We start from the raw sequence: 19,825 nt of genomic DNA, 5'->3' as shown, positions 1-19,825 counted from the left end.
TTCAAACTATTATAATGTACGGTATGCAATTAGTAGACTTAAATTAATATAGATTTTTTGTTTATGTATTCACATTAAATATATTGTGTACTACAAATGTATACTTAATGTAAAATTTAATAAATTATTACTGTAATTATTCTCAATAAATCTACAGGATTTTATTTTATGTATTGTCTTTTAAAGGTTCATTCCTTTATTTGGCTTTCGGTTTATGTAATTATAAGTAATGTAGGATGGTGGAATTTAGATCATTTTAAGGATAATTTCTTTATTATATGCAATAACTCAAAGAAATTATCGATTGTATATCGCATTAAATATTTACATGATATAAAATAAGTTATTTTCCCCATTTATCATGTATAAACCTTAGCACCAGTGGGGTTCTGTAGTATAGACACTGGTTGCCCAAGTACTTCACAAGTTGCGGTATAGTCAATGCGGTCTGGTTGTTTGAGCACTGACTTCAGGAGTGGTAGAATGAATGACTATTCGGAAACAGTGATTAGCCTAGTGGTTAATGCATCGACACGGTAAGTTGAAGTTACAGGTTCAAATCTTAGTCCAGTCTTGCATTTTCTTTCCTTTTGTAATTATGTACTTTAGCTTAGTAGACCTGATTTCTTTATACTCGAGTTATTTCATCATGACTTTCAACACAAGGACGACATGAACCACTCAGATGTTGATAACTGGAATGTCTTCCTTGTGCTCTATTTATTCTACGCACTACAATAGCTGTTTTAGTGTTGTGGAAAACATACAACGAAGAGCACAATTAAGACACCTCGACTGTGGACATCTGAGTGGTCCACGTCGTCCTTGTGTTAAGAGTCGTGGTTGTAATAAAATGGTTTCATGGTGATATGATCACGTTTTATAGTGATTCTTTATAAGAAAAACTCATATACACGTGTTTATAAGTTTCGTATATTTTTAATACTTCTGTAAGAAACTACTATAGCATTTTTTTTAGTTGCATTAAGAATACTTTTCACAAAATGCATGTGATTTGTTCCGATTGTTATTGTTCCTCCATATTATTTTTCAATGAATATTGGCATAGATATAGAATGTGTGTCCGAGATAATTTAGTTTTCTCCACTTATACAGCACAGTGCCCCCTGTGGTGTCGCCTTGTAATATTAAGGGATCCCGGGTACATGACAAAATATTTAGAAAATATTTTCTGTACATGATAGAAAATATTCAGAGAATATAAGGTAGACAAATCAAAAACATTTTCAAATTACTTTTCTTGGTGTTTTGTAGCAGTAGCAAATGTTAAGAAAATATTAAACTAGTTTCAGACGAATTTGTGCTAACAAAGAAAATATTTACGATTTATTTTTCAAATAGCAATTGATATGTTTTTGATTTGTTATTGTATGTAGTTTCAGAACGTACTTAAAGTATTTTCTAACATTTTCTGGTTTTCGCAGAGAAATATTTTAAATTCTTTCTGAATATTTTTCCGTCATTACCACCGTACCACCGACAGTTTGAAATACATTTCTTTCTTCAACCTATAAGTTAGAACACTAGAATTTATTTCAACAAATTTATGTGATGATAGAAGTTTCCGTGTGTTCTAAACCGGTTCCAACATACACAGACTTCTACCACACCATTAATTTGTAAAAATGAAATCCAGATGTTTTAACTTACAAGAGTTGGAAAACTGTTCAGTATGCATTTCCTTCAGTATTGAAGAAAGAAATGTATTTCAAACTGTAGGTGTTATCGTGGTAATGACGAAAAAATATTCAGAATGAATTTAAAATATTCTATGTGAAAACCAGAATTCGTTAGAAAGTATTTTAAGTACGTTCTGAAACTACATACAATAACAAATCAAAAACATATCAATTGCTATTTGAAAAATGAATCGTAAATATTTTCTTTCTTAGCACAAATTCATATCTGAAACTAGTTTAATATTTTCTAAACATTTTCTACTGTTACAAAACACCAAGGAAAATAATTTGAAAATGTTTTTGATATGTCTACCTTATATTCTCTGAATATTTTCTGTCTTGTACAGAAAATATTCTCTAAATATTTTCTGTCATGCACAGAAAATGTTCAGTAGATATTTTCTGTGATGTACGGAAAATATTCACTAAATATTTTTTTGTCATGTATAGAAAATATTTTTTGGTATGAGTGGAAAATATTTTAAAATTATTATTTTACAGAACATTAATTTTTGTTAAAAATGGATTAGAAATCTTCAGAAAACATTTCAACTAAGTACCCAATACATTGTAAAAATATTTAGAAAACATTTCTTTATTTTAGACAAATGATTTTCAGTGTTATTGGCAAATGATTTTAAAATATTCCATGCGAAACATTTTAAAAACCATTCCGTTAACATTGTATAAAACGTTTCAAATACATTTTCAGTAATGTGTGGAAATGGTACAGAAAACATTTTTTGGAAAACTTTTCTAACGGCGTATAAAATATTTCTACAACGTTTTTGAGTATATTGCGAAAATATTTTCAGTATTATTTGGAAAATGTTTTCAACAACATATGGAATATATTTCCTTAAGGGAAGTAGGATACATTTTCTGAAGGAAAATGATGGTACGTTTTAGAAACGTTTTGAAAATATTTCATTGCTGTGTGGGAACCTCTTTGTAGGCATAAAGGACGCAATACTACTCAAATTCAAAAATCAATATACTCATTTGCAATGCAATATGAACTTTATTACAGTACCCATTTCTATTGTATAAAAAATAAATATTTACAATTTGTTTCGGAAAATAATTTTTCATTCATCCTTACGACATCCATCATACAATGCTATGTGCCAACAATCATACAGAGAAAGAAGATAGATTATTTTACATGGTAACATACAATTGAGCAAAATTCGTAACCATAACGGGCTTGCCATTAGATCAAAGCTTATGTTTATTTTGCAGGAGCACCATAAGTGTTGCTCGGTACTTTGGTTTGAGTTGGTGGCCTGTAGTCATATCCACGTTGAACTGAAACTTTGGAAGCACTAACGCTTGGAGGATTATATCTGTATCCGCCTTGGGATGAAGCAGATGCAACGTGTGTAACAATGCTTGATCCACTTGCAACGCCATTGCTGGAAACACCGGCATTTGTTCTAGCAATGAAATCCAGAGCCCTCTGGATTGCCTCAGGAATTGGTGGAGGAGTTGGCAAATGGTCTCCATAAGCTTGGAATCCATTCTCATCAGCGACGTATCTGACAGTGTAGACAACACCATCATCACCAGTGTAAGAGTAGGAACCTTCAGCTACCTGGGCTTCAAGCTCTGGGTTGCCAGCGTTCTTCAAGTAACCTGCTTCTTCCTGGGATGTTCCATCTTCGGTTTGGTAACTAGATATAGAAATTGATTCCTTACATGAATATGAGATATGAAACAAATGCATAAAAAATACACAATAAGATACTTATTTGAAATTACAGAGATTTTACGTAATATTCTTACCAGTAATAGAATGGTACTTGAAAATTAGGATATTCTGTCGCAACTGCTTTCAGCAAAGAAACAAGTCCTTATTAGCAGTTTCTTAAAATTTTCACCGTGCAGAGTCAAACATGAGTGAGACCTGGATAACTAAAAAATCTATTACTGGGAATCTTGTTTTTCAACATTATAACTGAGACATCAGCTATTTCAATCTGCTACGTAAGAAACTCGGTAAGTGAGATACTTCTATAGGTGGAACTAAGTTACTGTTCATTTGCGATCCTACTTCTTCAGGTTTGGTTGTTGGCCTATTGATTGTTGAACATAAATTTTATATGCAAAATACTTTAAATGAAAATCTATCGAATGGGTCTATGGTTTTATTCAGCTGAACATAACAATCTTTATTTTTAAAAAAGAAACTTGCATCTTATTGGCACAAGGATGCTTCTTGAGAATATTTTTCGATCCAGTAATCATTAAAAGACAGAGATAGGTGGCCAGATTTTCACAAACAAGATTCCATTTCACTATACTTGATTGATCTGTATTTATGTCATTTGTTAGGAGTGAGCCTACAAAGGATGGAACTTATAGTTTAGGATAGGACCATTGTTATGGGTATGATACTCTCCCATGATTTTCGAACCCGGGACCTAGTACCTGAGAGAAACTCGCTTTAGCAAAAATACAGCTCTTCGGCAGGGAATCGAAGCCCGATTTTTCGTGTTAGAAGCGGAAATATTTGCTTTCATAATTTTTCGAGCAAATTGTCAATATTTTATTTATACGATTAAGTTCCGTGAAGTTCAATACTTCTAAACATTGTCTCAGACTTGAGAATGATGAGGAAGTGATGTAAAGTTTTTTTTATATATATATATATACCAAATTTGAAACAGATATCGAAAGTATTCTTTCACTTCGAGCTGCTTTCGTGTACAAACATCTTAGGAAGTTTGTTAATTATGTGATTCAAATTACAAAATCAAGTTCAATGGACGTTTTCCATTGCTTTTTATAAATGAAACGACAATTACAAAACGATATGCATTGTTCAACTCCAAAATTAATATTATTTAAGATGGCCCATAAAAAGCAACAGAATGTATAATCAAATCTATTTCGAGGAACGATATATATATTAGATTAAATATTATCTTTCTGTGATTAAGAAACAGTTTATTTACCATTTATCTTTCACTTCTGTGGTGTGTATACAAAATGTAACAATTGGAAATAAAGTATAATGGTAAAATGAATTGTGGAATAAATAATTAAATATCATGCAATCGGCACCTAGTGGACTTTTACCCGTCAATCACTTATTGCAGACACATCTATTAGACAAATGTTTAACCGACATGAGTTTTTAAGCGATTATAATTACCAAAGGATAAACACTGAATAGTAACCCAGCTAGGGTTGCCATTCGTCCCGGAATTGAAATATGCACCCCGGCGTCCCGAAAGTATTTCTAATATTCTATATCGTTAAGTTCACGATTTAACTACTTTGACGTTGAACGAGTATTCGTTTTATTGGGGCAGGGACAGAAGGTTTTACTGCTCAATCTTATTGTTATCTTTAGTAGACCCCTACTTTGTTTCAATCTGCATCTTGCTTCTGATATATTTTAATCCGTTCTATAAAAAAAAATTAGGGGAGAAGATACACTACGAACAGACAAAACGTGTAAAGGGAAACATCATACTTTGAATGAGCTAAAACAGATTCTGAAAGCCACAAAACATAATAAATCCTGAAAAATTAAAAAAAAATTGCTTATCAGGGGCGGGGTAAATCATTTGCTTAACTACAGAGGAGAAGGTCTACTACAATGACTAAAAGTGTGATTACGTAATACTTGAACAACTCTATCCAATGGGAGAAGATAAATTAGTATATAACACTTCTTTTCATTTTCAAACACCGTGTGCGTGGGTTTTCTCGGGGTTCTCCCGTTTCCTCCCACTTTCTTCATTCCACCACTTCATTCATTACTCATCATCACCGTCTCCTTTAGCCTAACCGGCATAACCGTGGGACGTAAAACTCAAAAATTTCATTTCATTTCATTTTCTTTTCATTTTAAACGTTTCAAAGACTCTCGTAAAGTAGCGTCCCGAATTTTTATTTTTGAAATATGGCAACCCTAAACTCAGCATAAACCTAAATAGCAATGTAAGGTATCCAAGTAACCACCAAAGATATATCTATAACTGCTCATTAAGCAACATAATCTCTAACAAGTTATACATCACTACAGTAGTTTTCAGGACTAAAATAGAATATGAAGGAGAAGCGACAAATCACTTCAACGTAACAAGAAATACGCGGTCAAAGTAAACGAAGAAATCACGTTACTTACGTAACCTCCTATGGAATCTGAAGTGGGAATGATTTGAGTTGTCTTTCATATTATTTGCGAATATAAATTGCAAAGTAGAACAAAAAACTGAACACCTTATTTTCCTTATTGAAGGAGTAAATCTTAAGAGTAACATTACTACTGCTATTACACTGAATAGTATACTCACCTGAAGCTGTAAGAGCCATCTGCATTATTCTCATTAGAGTAAGCAAGTATGGCAACTGGTGGAGCGCGGGGTCGTGCAGGAGCTGATACAGTTAAAGTTTGCACAGGAGCTGTTGCTACACTGCTGAGATGGGAAGCACTGGCTGAACTGCCAAATCCATTGCCAAACAAAGAATGACTTCCTCTTGATGGTGGCAAGTAAGAGGGTGGTTCAGCCAAAACAGTGGCCAAAAGAGAGAGAAGTATGACCTGAAATATATAGTTAAATTGTGTAAGCATTCCACAACTTAGTTATTTGTTAAAGGAACAAATGTTACACTTAGGAATTACACTTATATTTGTAACTACTAATTAATTCACAGGTTTAGTCTCTTACTATGAGAATCACTTGCCTTAAACTGGTAAGGTTTCAATTAACACGGTCCTCAGGTAACCAATTCGTCTTCATGTAGCAATTTTCAGTTATATCACCCGGCAAAATACCTTCTTTCGCTCTCTCCCTTTCTTATCTATTACCATACCTTGTGTCACGTCTCTCATTGTACATTTTTTCTCAGTGTCTCAACCAGCTTTTCTTTCTCTTTCTAAATGCATTTAATATCCTTATTTTCATTCTCCGGCTATTAGTAATTCTTCCTTGTTGGTTTTGCTTTGCACTCGCCATTTTTCATTCTTATCCCCATACAAGTTTGGAAAACCTCCAGTCATTTTATATACCTAGGTACTGTCCATGTTTCTGTACAAAACATCATTGAAAATATTTTACAAATCCTTTCCTTACTGGTAGCTTTGTATCCAAATACCCTTACATATGATTTTCTTTGCCCTGCATGTTTCTTTCACTATTCCTATCTTCGTTTTTATTTTAAATTCGCACTTCATATCTTAATTAATAATATTAGCTCATGCTACAAAAACTAGTCATCTGTTCTGCTTTCTCACGACTTTTGTCTTCCTAAAATACGTTCATACTGTACTCTTGTAAGAAGAATCATGATACCTTGACATATAGAGTCATTATAAAAACGAATTGCTTTCACTATAATAATAATAATAATAATAATAATAATAATAATAATAATAATAATAATAATATCAAACAAGTGTACCTTGACGTTCAGGAAAGTGTGTCGTCAGTCAGAAAAGGTTGAGAACCACTGGATTAAACAGAACACATTCAGCATCATTGTATAATGGAACTTGCATTAAATTATCATCTTTGTTCAAGATTTTGATTATTTCTTTATCTAATGAAGTGTGTACTAAAAGTGGTGGAACAAGAATCTATCCAAAATAGAAAAAGGATGGAAGAAACCTTTGTTGAGTAAATCTTAAGAAGCGAATTTTTGTCAGAAGTTCAAAATTTTTAGATAATCTATATATATAAAAGAGAACGTACAAAATTTTGTCCGCTCATCACGCTAATACGGCTGAACCAATTTCTTTCATTTTTGGGGGGTTATTAGGATTTGGACCCTAGATGGTTTTTATCATATCACTTTAATTTTTAATTACCAGTGTCTTGAGATAATTGACCATTCAAGTGTGCATAACGTACAAATCCTTTGTTATTAGTTCATCATAGGTAAAAACAAACGTATTTATATGCAACCCGCATGACCGTGTCACTCGGCGGGTTAACATAAATGACAGGCGATATACAGCGGAAAATAGCTTGAATCTTCTGTTTAAAATTTTTTAATTGATTTGCTTATTTTTACAGACACTTTTACAATATGCCAGCACCGGGATGACCGCAGCGAAGCGGGGCGGGTTAACATAAATGACAGGCGATATAATGTTAAGATTTACTGCAATCTTCTATGGTTTTTATCATATCACTTGAAAGCGAAAAAGTAAAAATTATCTAAGTAACAAAGTTTATTGCGTTCCGGGGTGACCGCAGCGAAGCGGGGTGAACGCTGCTAGTAAATAAGTATATTACTTCCTATGAGCCTCCGTTCTTACATGCAAAAAATAAATATATTTCAAATCTTTTTCTAAATAATAAAACGTTTACTCTAGGGTTAATCTATTGATTTTACTATTATAGTTTGATAAATTTAGCGTCTCGTTTCAGCGGCGAGGCTACATATGACATGGAACTACGGTCTAAAGTGGAATCCGAACTATTGTAATGGGATCAATGCTTTTCCACTAGCAAGTGAACCCGGGACCTCGTGAATCAAAGGTAAATGCGTTAGCCACTAGACCAATTGGAAAGGTCTCAGTTGCTTTTCCTAATTGACATTCTTAGAATAAGAAGAAACAAGGAAACCACAACTCTTCGTCACCAACTTATAATACAAAATCTACTCTGTACAAGTATCGAAATGAATTATTTACGTAGTTTAAAACGCGACTACTATGTCCTTCTCTCTAAAGGAAATTAATGATGAACACATATCAATAAGTATGAAGGTATTCGTGAAAAATCCACGTGCACAGGTTATTTTTTTAAGCTAACATACACTTTTCTGCACGATACAACTTTTATCAGAAATGGACGTATAGTTTCAGGTAAAATCCAAAACTGCCATAAAGAATCCAGCGTTTTCCTAGTATCACGTGCACGAAGCAAGTGGTTATCGCCAGAGTAGAATTGCATAGTGTTTTCTTCCAAAATTCACAATATATGAATATTATTAGTTCATTGTTTACGGTAGAAATGTGCGATCTTTGCATAGGCTGAGCAGAAGTGGCGTATTTAGGGGGGGCTTCCGGGCTTAAGCCCCCCCAAATCTTACTTACTATAGTAAAGTACATGAAATATCTTGCAGAATTTTCACATTTTCAGGCAAAAGCCCCTCCCGAAACAAAATCGTAAATGCGCCAATGCTGAGCAGTATAAAACCTGTAACGCAGCAGAGCAGTGTGGGCTGTCTATCTCAAATTTCTGAGATACTTTATAAATTTTGAACTCTCATTTCCCTTAGGATTCGCAATTTTAAAGATTCTAAATAGTCCACAGTCTCTTTCTACAACGACTTACCAAAAAGATAGTCGTAAACCTGGTTCGTTTGCTGAGATAAAAATCCGAAGTGGTAGAATTTCTTTGACATTAAAAACATTAGCTTCGATATTTAAATACCATTAATCTCACCTTTTTAATAAAACTGACAACGTCTATAAACGATGTTAAACTGGTTTATTATTTGATATAACTTAAATATCCTTTTCTTAAAACTGTTAAGTACACAAACTCACTGACTAGGTAACCATAAAACATGTCCATATCAACAACTATCCCATAATACTCACTTACATATATTAAAAACATTCTTCTTTTGTTAATATGAAATGAACATTCTACTAAGTATAGTGCATATGTATGAGTACTTTCTGCCCAAGGTACAGGTAAATATTACTCAAACCAAAGTATTTTGTTGTATAAAATGTCGCTCGACAAAGGGACTGAATATAAAAGTCATGAGTAGGCTTGGCTTTTATATTCAAGAACCACTGGTCCGTTTACATTAGTGTTCTTTACATTACATATGCCCATCATATTTTAATCGCACCTTGTATATCTATTCATTATATTTCACATATACATATATATAAATACATTCATAACAAATCTTACATTTCATCAATAATTATCTTTAATTACATTAATTATATTTATTTCATTATTCTCCACTATATTATTATTACATTTTCTTATTAAAATATCATCGCTTATTTAATTAGTCGTCGAAGGGTGCGATTTCAAAAAATGTAAAGGACAAACGTGGTTTACAAATAATATTAATCTTTGCGGGCGCATTAAATAACAAATAAGTCAGATGTTGCATTTAAAAGTATACATAGTAGCACTAAGATGTTATAATAAAGAAGAATATCGTTCAAGTTAGTCGTTGAATAATTAATTTTATAGAATAGATTTTCTTCGTAACATAATCTTTGACAATTAAATTTTCAACACAAATCAATCTAATATAAATAATCTTTGCTTTTAATTAATTATAAATCGAATTATGATTCTTCACATTAACAAGAAAGAATAAAAATCATTTGAAAATTAATTTTCCAGTCTACCTAAAACTCTATTTAAGCATTTCAAGTATTTATAAGAATCGTTTTCATTATTGATAATAACACATAAACTTAAAATAGAAATTTACAAGAATCTACAACTAACATGAATTTAACCTAATTTCATTAACGGTAATCAGGTTACATTCGAACTTGCATACGGTTCTAATAATGTACACTGTACTGCGCTATCATGATTAGGTTCTACATTGTTTTGTATATGTCTTTCATCGTGATTTTGATGTTGATATGAAGTCCCATCTCTTGATCTCCAATTACGTCTATCCACGTAGTTCGCTGTATTTTTGGAATTTCGCTCAGTACTTCGATTATTTTTATATCTACTGTTGTAGAGTGATCTGACATCATAATTACCATGATTAGTTAGGTTAGGTGGATTCCCTACATAACCTTGTTTATTTTGTTCATTTGGATTGCTAGAGTATACTCGGGTTAGGTTAGGTTTCGTATTATTCACACTTCGGATATCTAAATTCCGAACAGGCACCAAATGATCTGAATTATTCTTATTTTTACCTATTCCTAATTGTGGATTCATGGCATGGTATTGAGTTTCGTAGCATTGGACAAGCATCAATAAATGGCTGAAACTCATACACTGTGTGGAAAATAAGATCTGTTGCAATTTAAATGGAAGCAAATTTCGAATCGATGCTATTATTCTCGATTCCGATTGCAAAGGATTAACGACCTTTAATTCGTTGTAGACATTTACAACAAATTCTACAACAGATTTGTGCAATCGAGGATTGAAGTGTTGATTTCTAAGGGTGGCATCTCTATTTGCCAGCAAAAAGTCATTTTCATAATTTGCGATCAATGCCGCTTTGAATTCCTCATATGTACTAATGTGGTCACGTATTGCTTTAAACCATAAGGAACAAGGTGGGAGTAATACATGGGGTATTAATTTCATATATTGTGATCGATCAATACACATTATATTGCATTCGTCTTGGAATTTCTCTAAGAAAGAAGTAGCATTCTCATTACACTTACCACTGAATTTGCTCATTGCTCGGATTTCACTCATCTTAACACTGGACTTTACCTTCCTTTTCTCATTCCTTGTTCTTGTTGAGTGATAGTTCCTATCCGTGACATGCTGTGTCGTGACACCATCTATGTTTCGCTCATCAGTACTCTTCGGACAACTTTCATCTAGTATAATATCTTCATCAGACCCCGGCAAAGGCGAGTTCATCTCTGGTGAGTGGGGCAACTCAAAACGATCACTACCCAAGTTATTACGGTAAATGTTGTCTTTAGCCTGTAATGTTCTAATCTCTTCTTGAATAGTAGCTAACAACTGTGTATTTACACGTATGTTATTAGAGTTGTTGCTGACCTGGATCTTTTGCTGTTTAATGGAAGATTCTATTACTTCTAAATCTTTTTTTACAGCACAGATTTCTTGATTTTGGTGATTGTGCTTTTCCTGACAATCATCGGATATTCTTTTTAACTTTTCCTCGAACTGTGAAGATAGGTCGTTCACCACCTGGACAATTGTTTGTTTCGTTTCATCTGATTTCTGTTCTATCCGTTCTATCCGTCTACTTAATTCTTCATATTGCTTGTTAGCTTCGTCAAACTTCAGTTCTATCTTCTGTTCCATGGTCTTGTTAGATTCGTTGAACTTATGTTCCATGATCTGGTTAGCTTCGTCAAACTTCTGTTCCATTCGTCTACTTAATTCTTCATTTTGTTTGTTAGCTTCGTCAAACTTCTGTTCCATTCGTCTACTTAATTCTTCATTTCGCTTGTTAGCTTCGTCAGACTTTTGATCTATGGTCTGCTTTAATTCTTCGTATCGCTTGTTAGCTTCGTCAGACTTCTGCTCTATGGTCTGCTTTATCTCGGTAGACATTTGCATCATTTGTCGCTGTAAAGCTAACAAGATATCTTCCGATGTCAATCCTGGTGTTACACTAGTCTCTTCGCTGTCACTAGTATTTGATTCCTGCAGCATTGTTTCGTTGTCCATTTTTCTTATGATTACTTTACCACTTCGTAATACGGTTAAGTTCGTATTCATTAAATGTAGTATAAAAGTAAATTCAATCTTACTCTTCTTCGGGAACTGAATTTACAAAGTCCCGGGTGAGGTAAACCAAATTTTTACAACGACTTATCAAAAAGATAGTCGTAAACCTGGTTCGTTTGCTGAGATAAAAATCCGAAGTGGTAGAATTTCTTTGACATTAAAAACATTAGCTTCGATATTTAAATACCATTAATCTCACCTTTTTAATAAAACTGACAACGTCTATAAACGATGTTAAACTGGTTTATTATTTGATATAACTTAAATATCCTTTTCTTAAAACTGTTAAGTACACAAACTCACTGACTAGGTAACCATAAAACATGTCCATATCAACAACTATCCCATAATACTCACTTACATATATTAAAAACATTCTTCTTTTGTTAATATGAAACTAACATTCTACTAAGTATAGTGCATATGTATGAGTACTTTCTGCCCAAGGTACAGGTAAATATTACTCAAACCAAAGTATTTTGTTGTATTTCCTAAAGTTATCTAGAAATGTGTCAAGTCAAACGCGTTGATTTGTATACAAAGACAAACAAATAAATATTGAATTTTGTACAGGGTGTACCCGATTCATCCTGTGCCATAATTATAAATTGATGACAATTCAATAAAGTACTTTGATTTAAATTTCGGGGGGTTGGACAGTGGCTTCATGATGTAGCGCTTACTTTTGATAAAAGGACCCAGAACGTGATTTGGTATCATGTTAGCTATACGAGTTTATGGTCAGTTTTTTCGGGGCTCTCCCGTTTTCTCCCACATTCTTATTTCTCAAATTTTCTTATAATCATACATTTTCACGAATCACCCGTCTTCTTTTGTGCAGATGGCATAAACCTAAGACTTAAAACTAAATAAATAAATAAAAACGCTAGCTTTTGTCAAATCAATTTGTGAGTGCTTAACTATAAGAGTTAATGGGGCGGAATGTCAAACTTTAAACAATCTCTTCAAGTTATTACATCCCTTCCTCTTATCGGTATTTAGGCCGATATTATTGACGATAAGATTCCCAAGAGCAGTCCTTCTTTGAGATGTTAGAAACACCCATGCATTTATTATCAGATGAGATATAAAGTAGCTTAACACAATTTAATAATTTTCTGAATAATACGGTAACTTTCAAATCATTATGTTATACGTCTGTCTGTAATTTTGTAGTTCCTTACATTTTTAAACAAAAGTTCTATCCCCATATTCATTTCAGACTGACGTTCTCATTATAAATGCATTAAGTTCACCACAGCTACAGTAGTGATGGGCAAACATTTTTTAAAGAGGAGTAAAGAAAATAGGAAAACAAGTAGGACAGTGTAATTACTAAAAACAACAATGATGCATTTTATAAAAAATAGTTTTCTCACTGCAAATCTGGAAACTGTGAACTATCCAGTCATTAGTCGACGCCAAACGTCAATTCAGGTGACGTGCTGTATAATAGCCGGCTTTACTTTTTGCAACAAAAGTGCCAGCAGTTCGCACCTCACCCATTAACACATAGTGCCACTATGTTTTAACATAAGGCCTGCGATGGCACAGTTTTAGTGCGTTCACCTCTGGTGCATGAGGTCCTTAGTTCGATCCCAGCTCGCTCCAAGTGAATTTTGTAGTGGACAAACACCGTATGTGTGGGGTTTTCTCTTTGTTCTCCCGTTTCTTCCCACTTTACTCATTCTTTCTTCATTCCACCATTGAATTTATTCTCATCAGTACCGTCTCCTTTAGCCTAGCCGGCGTAACTACGGGGCGTAAAACTTCAAGATTTCATTTTTTTCTGTGTTAACATAACATTCCAATATCGTGGATAAGTAAATAATTATTTTATGGTCAGTAAACTAAACGTAACAGGGAGAAAAGAAGGACATCCTCAAGAATTATTGGTTTTCTTTTATTCCTCTTCTTCCCAGTCTTCCGATTAGGAAACCATGTCCCGGGTCCGATAGAACATTTCAGAGGGCCGCGTCTGGCCCGCAGGATGTAGTTTACCCATCATTGAGCTAAGGAGTAAACTGAGCTTTGGAATTTATATACCAAGGTTAGTCATAGCACAAATTTGTTTACAAGACAAGGATCTACAATATCTTGTTTCATCATTTTGCACTCTTAGTTACCGATAAACCATTGAGCTATTACTGGAAAATTTGTAGTTACGAAAAGGATTCTAGCGGAACGATATACCGTTAGGTTCAAGAATGTCTTTGTTTGCTTTCTATTTAAACTTAACAAATGACCTAGAAAGCTAGCAAGCAACATAAAGAAAGTTAGAAATAGAAAAAAACAGTTTGTACCTATTATGTCTAAAGGTGTTTCATATCCGCATACAACATAGCAATTTGATTTTGTTTCATTACCCTTCAGCGGCCATGAATAGTGACGGATACAGCGATAGTGAAAATATGAGATACGGGATCAAGATAGGCTAAATCAAACATTTCATAATTTTCATATAATAATAATAATAATAATAATAATAATAATAATAATAATAATAATAATAATAATAATAGAAGAAGAAAGAAGAGGAGGAGGAGAGGAAAAGAAGAAACAAAACAAGATGAAATAAAAGATAAGGGAGAAGAAGAGCGTAATATTGGACACATGTAGAATTGTAACAAGCTTCCTGCAAACCTCAGAACAAAGGAAGGAAGAAAACGTACACACAGACAGAGAAACAGTAATATTCTTGAATGACTCATATATTACTATATCCCCTCGTTTGATGAGGACTGGAAAAAGTACGAAATAACTAAAAAGTATTTGACACTTTTTCGGTCTATAATAGTTGTAACCTTATATTGTTTGATTAGTGTATAACATCATTTTTCAGGGCTGAGCCTTCAGCTAAAAGTTAAAGTTACTTCAACAGTTTTTATTCGGGGCAATCATCTGTAGCGAAAGTGGGACTTCCGACTATGTGCGGGAAAAGTATGCTTTCAGTCTCTTGGCACTGTTCTAAAATGAAAACTGAGGACACGGTGGATCAGTGATAAAGCACTTATCTCTGTTGTATGGGGTCCCTGGTTCAATTCCCGGCTAAGTAATTTTGTGGTGGACCCCGTGGGTTTTCTCGGGGTACTCTCGATTCCTCCCACAATCTCATTCCACCAATTATTCCATCATCATTCCATTCCATTACCTTAATCATTGGTCTCCATTAGGCTAAAGGATACAACCGTAGGACATTAAACTGAAAGATTTCATTCATAAATGAAAAAAAATGAGATAGAAAAGAAAAAAAATAACAAATGAAAATTCTAGTTCAGAGTCCTCGTAGGTTTAAGGAAACGGGTAATTAATTTAAGAGAATGATAATGAAACATTGATAAAATGAGAATGTTGTAGGAAACGGGAGACTCTGACATAATTATTCACCACATTCTCACATGGCTTGGGGTCAAACGAGGGACCCCTTGCACTAGAAGTCAGGTGTGAAAACTAATAGATAACTTGGGGACAAGAACAGAGGCATTGAAAACAAAGTTTTGATTGGTTGAAGTAGCTTTACTATCTCTTTTCACTACAGAGGCTACAAAACACGGTACCCACGGGTTAAAGTTGTATCCGAACCGTTACTAGTAGCCTGCGATCGACTCATTGTCCACCCCTTGTTACAATCATTACTTTCTTTCATGCTTCTGCACGCCATGATATAAGCTACTGCAGAATGTTGAAAACACAATTGAGTTAGCAGTAACCTACATAGGCCAATTTGTATATTCTCAATCACTAGATCCCTAAAGTGAACGGGACGCATTATATATAGTTGGTGAGTACTTCAAATTATACGCCCGTAGCCAAACTCCCGCTATAAAAATTGTTGCGTGAGTACCGCAGGATTCTGAAACACGTATATTTTTGAATAGCGCACATATTAGTTCCTAAATGAAGTCTTGACCCTACTATGGTAGGTCCCATTGTATTGGAGCTATAGACCTTTAATATATATCGGGTTTTCTAAAAATGGCACGCACGGACTACAGCACTATTCTACAGGCCGCCCCCCCCCAAAAAAAAAACGAAAATGTTCAATGGTTGCCTTTCGGGACCTCCTTCAGCCGCTATGGGGAATCAAAATTTCACAATGTTGCAACGTGGCATATTAACTTGGAATCATTTGCATCATGCTACATATCCACCAAGCAGTTAAATCGATCGCTACACTAATAAGTGATGCTACTGTCAATCCATATCGACTTTAGCTGCCATCTAGAAGGAATCGATACAACTATTTGATAGATTAGTAGATTTACTATATGGCTCTTTATTTGAACGTTGCCATATAATGCAATTCGCCTGTCAAAACAAGGACCCGAAAGGTATACAAATATATATAATGGAGAAATTGCAAGAATCCTAATTGGGTTGTGTTTGACAATATAATGATAATATAATATAATGACAACCATTTGTTTTTGTGGCAATGAATTTTCAATATTCTTAAGTCATACAATTATTATTATTATTATTCGTAATTTTCTGATATACTTGAACTTTTTAAAACACTATTTTTACAAATAGCACTAATAAGTTTTTAGGACGGGGGACGATGGAGTTAAATGAGGAAATGAGAAAAAGACTAAAATCATTGATCGCTCTTCATAAGATTGAAGTATCTTTTTTTTTAAGTTTATTTATGGTCTGTTAGGAACGATGGTCTACAGTAGAAATGCTACTCAAATACTAAATCACTTATAATGTATCGATATTAATCTATTTCGTCATTTTACATCACCAAAAATATTGTAGTGTGGTTTATGAAAGCATTGTTTTTATATGCTCCTTATTTTATATTTTCTGTTTTAAATCGTTGGTAGAAATAGACCACTTTTAATCTTATTCGTGTTTCAAATAACTATCTAACTCTATGGCTTATGAAACCTGGAGGTTAAATGCCACATTCACTTAAGTTCTTATTGACCTCTGTTCTTAGCAATGTATTTTAGTTTCTTCTTTCTATTCCTATTTCTGCGAGATTCATCTTAATGTTGTAGTCGCATCTGGACGTAGGTGTTCCTAATGGTCGTTTTTCGATTGGATTTCTAGTTAAATTTTTGAGTGTTTTAAATAGAAGAATAATTTTAAGGGGCCGCGGTGGCTCAGTGGTAGAGCGTTCACCTCTGCTGCTTGGGGTCTCGGTTTCGACCCCAGCCCCCGCCAAGTGAACTTTGTGGTAGACAAACACCGTGTGCGTGGGTTTTCTCTGAGTTTTCTCCTTTCCTCCCACTTTCTTCATTACACCATTTCATACATTATTCATCATCACCGTCTCCTTTAGTCTAACTGGCATAAGCGTGGGATGTAAAACTCAAAGATTTCACTTCATTTCATTTTTTTCAAGAATATTTTTTCCATTTAAATCTCTTGTTATTGTCTGCACAATAATGTGAAGGAATTGGAATTTTGTTCATACGTTGTGTCATTACAATTTGATTAATTATAACCGGTATCATTCCAGTTTAATTTCTATTTACTTTCTTCATCGACAGCGAGGCTGTATAGGAAGAGACCTATAGTTTAAAGTAGAATCTAAATAACTGTAGTAGGTTCGATGTTTACTCAGCGGGAATCCGATTTGGAGTCTTGTGCGCTTACTGTATCCAATACATTATGGAAGATGGCCGTTTTCAATCAAGATTTATCTCGAAATATTTCCAGATTTCATAGAATAAATATCGAATCTTTAAAATTCAAAATTCATATTAAATTTATTAGTTTGAGTGTATCTTCGTTTTCTAGATTTACTCCAATTTATAGATATAAGATATGTATTTTCCAGCTTCTTTGTCGGATTAATTTAATATGAAATACAATTGGGAATTAAACTAAGATATTCTGCAACAAAGATGTTAAACTTCCATTTAGACACGAGAGTAAACTGTTAAATTTATACATTAAAAATTACGTTTTTTTATCTGAAATTTTGAGACCAGTTCCTAATTCTAATAACACTAATATTCCCACATTTACTACAATTTTTCTTACGGAATGTCCTTTTTTCTGCTAGATCACAATAATAATAATTTAAAAACAGACAATAATTGTTAGCCTTTCAAAGCAACGAAGAGTCAATGTAGAAAGTGTTAACATTAGTCTTATTATTCTTTATTTCGGAAAACTAAAATAATGTGGTGCGTATAATGATACTGGATTTTATAAGTATAAAGAAATCCTTTAAAAAAAGTGAACAAATCTGAAATGTAGGCAAGAGAAACGTTTACTAAGCCTTGTTACCGATCTTACAGAAATACTCAAATAAAGGAAGCTTATTTTTAATCTAGAAAATCCGGAGAGAAGAAATGTAGCAAGACTCTGTATCATGCACAAGATTTTCTGTACCAGGCTGCGAAAACGTTTATTGCTTGGCTAGGACCATATGTTGCACATATGGTAGATCCAGCCCTGGGGACCAGTAATATTTCTTTGATTGTATGTCAACGGCGCCGATTTTCCAAAATTTATGTTGGTACATATAAATAGCGGGACTTGTTAGACTATATGTTTTTAGGGAGATCTCGATGTTTATTTATTTTTAGATAAAATCTTTTATGAACCCTGTCATAAAGGGCTGTGCTGTGATAAAGTAAAATATACCGGTAACTATAAGGATAAGTTGGGGCTGCCCTAGCTCAGTCGGTAATACGGCTGACTTAAACGCAAGAGAAACGGGTTCAAACCTGGTTCCAAACTAAAATATTGTGGGTGCCGGAGTCCCGGAGCACCCACGTAGTCGACGTGCATGTTGTATGTAGCTTCTTATGCAGTACTTAGTTCATGAGGTCCTGAACCTACTAGGTATTAAAACCAAATCGGAACCACTACTCGAAATTTGCTCCAAAGTATTTTATTGAGAGTTAGCAACTTTCATACAACTATACATAAAAAAAACTCGTTTCTAAGTAGGCATTCATGTAATCGTTTAATATTTTGACACGTCATCAAGATTACAAATTTAGAAGCTCAATGTATAAATTTATACCTGTACAACACAAAATTCCTATTTTTGTCTTTATCTTGTGATGCTCCTGCTGATAAGAATCTATTAATCGAATAAACAATATTCGAAGAATTCACTATTCGAATAACCATTCGATTTAACAGCACTAATGATAGCCACGTCACCTATTGTACGTGTCGAAGTGAAGAAAGTTGGAAGCCTTTGATACCTGGGTGTGTCTCGAATACATGAAACAGATACCTATTTACCATGATGTTACTGGCATACCCATATAGTGAACAATGTTCTAGTTAGTATTATACATTCGAATTTAAGCTTAAAATGTAAAATATAAACTCGTACTTACAATTTTACCCATTGTTACGGATCCTAAGACTAATGTCTTTTGAATGGATGTTGACTGATACTTCGAAAGGCTGCGACACCGTATATATATATATGTATCAGCTGTCCATTCGATACCCCCTACACACATATGGTTTTAATATGCATCCAAAGGAAAGGAAATATGTAGAATGAAGAAGGGAGGGAGAAGATAAAAAAACATTAGAATTCAAGGAGACTTCATTTAGCCCACAATAGCGGTTAGAGTAACAAGTGTAACAATATTACGCCATCAGTGAAATGAATCGCTTCCTTACCTTCCCCCCACCCAACTACTAGGTTAAACAAGTTCCAGTGCCATCACAAACATAGTTCATACATATATTGAGACTGATGGAAAGGAAAAAAATAAGTACACA

The 19,825-nt window shown here is 33.8% G+C and overlaps 1 protein-coding gene across 1 annotated transcript; it reads right to left on the bottom strand.

Annotated features, from left to right (window-relative positions):
• Positions 1-2,701: 2,701 nt before the first annotated feature.
• LOC145686545 (uncharacterized) lies at positions 2,702-19,579 on the bottom strand. Its single transcript, XM_081759982.1, has 3 exons — positions 19,429-19,579; positions 6,008-6,255; positions 2,702-3,373 (listed from the first exon to the last, which is right to left on the bottom strand). Exons 1-3 carry the CDS (start codon positions 19,555-19,557, stop codon positions 2,932-2,934), a joined length of 819 nt encoding a protein of 272 aa, XP_081616108.1. The 5' UTR covers positions 19,558-19,579; the 3' UTR covers positions 2,702-2,931.
• Between the last annotated feature and the right edge of the window lie 246 nt (positions 19,580-19,825).

This window comes from Thermobia domestica, chromosome 5 (assembly GCF_964235325.1).
Source record: "Thermobia domestica chromosome 5, izTheDome1.hap1.1, whole genome shotgun sequence".
NCBI classification, from domain to species: Eukaryota; Metazoa; Arthropoda; class Insecta; order Zygentoma; family Lepismatidae; genus Thermobia; species Thermobia domestica.
This window is presented reverse-complemented; position numbering and strand designations above follow the sequence as displayed.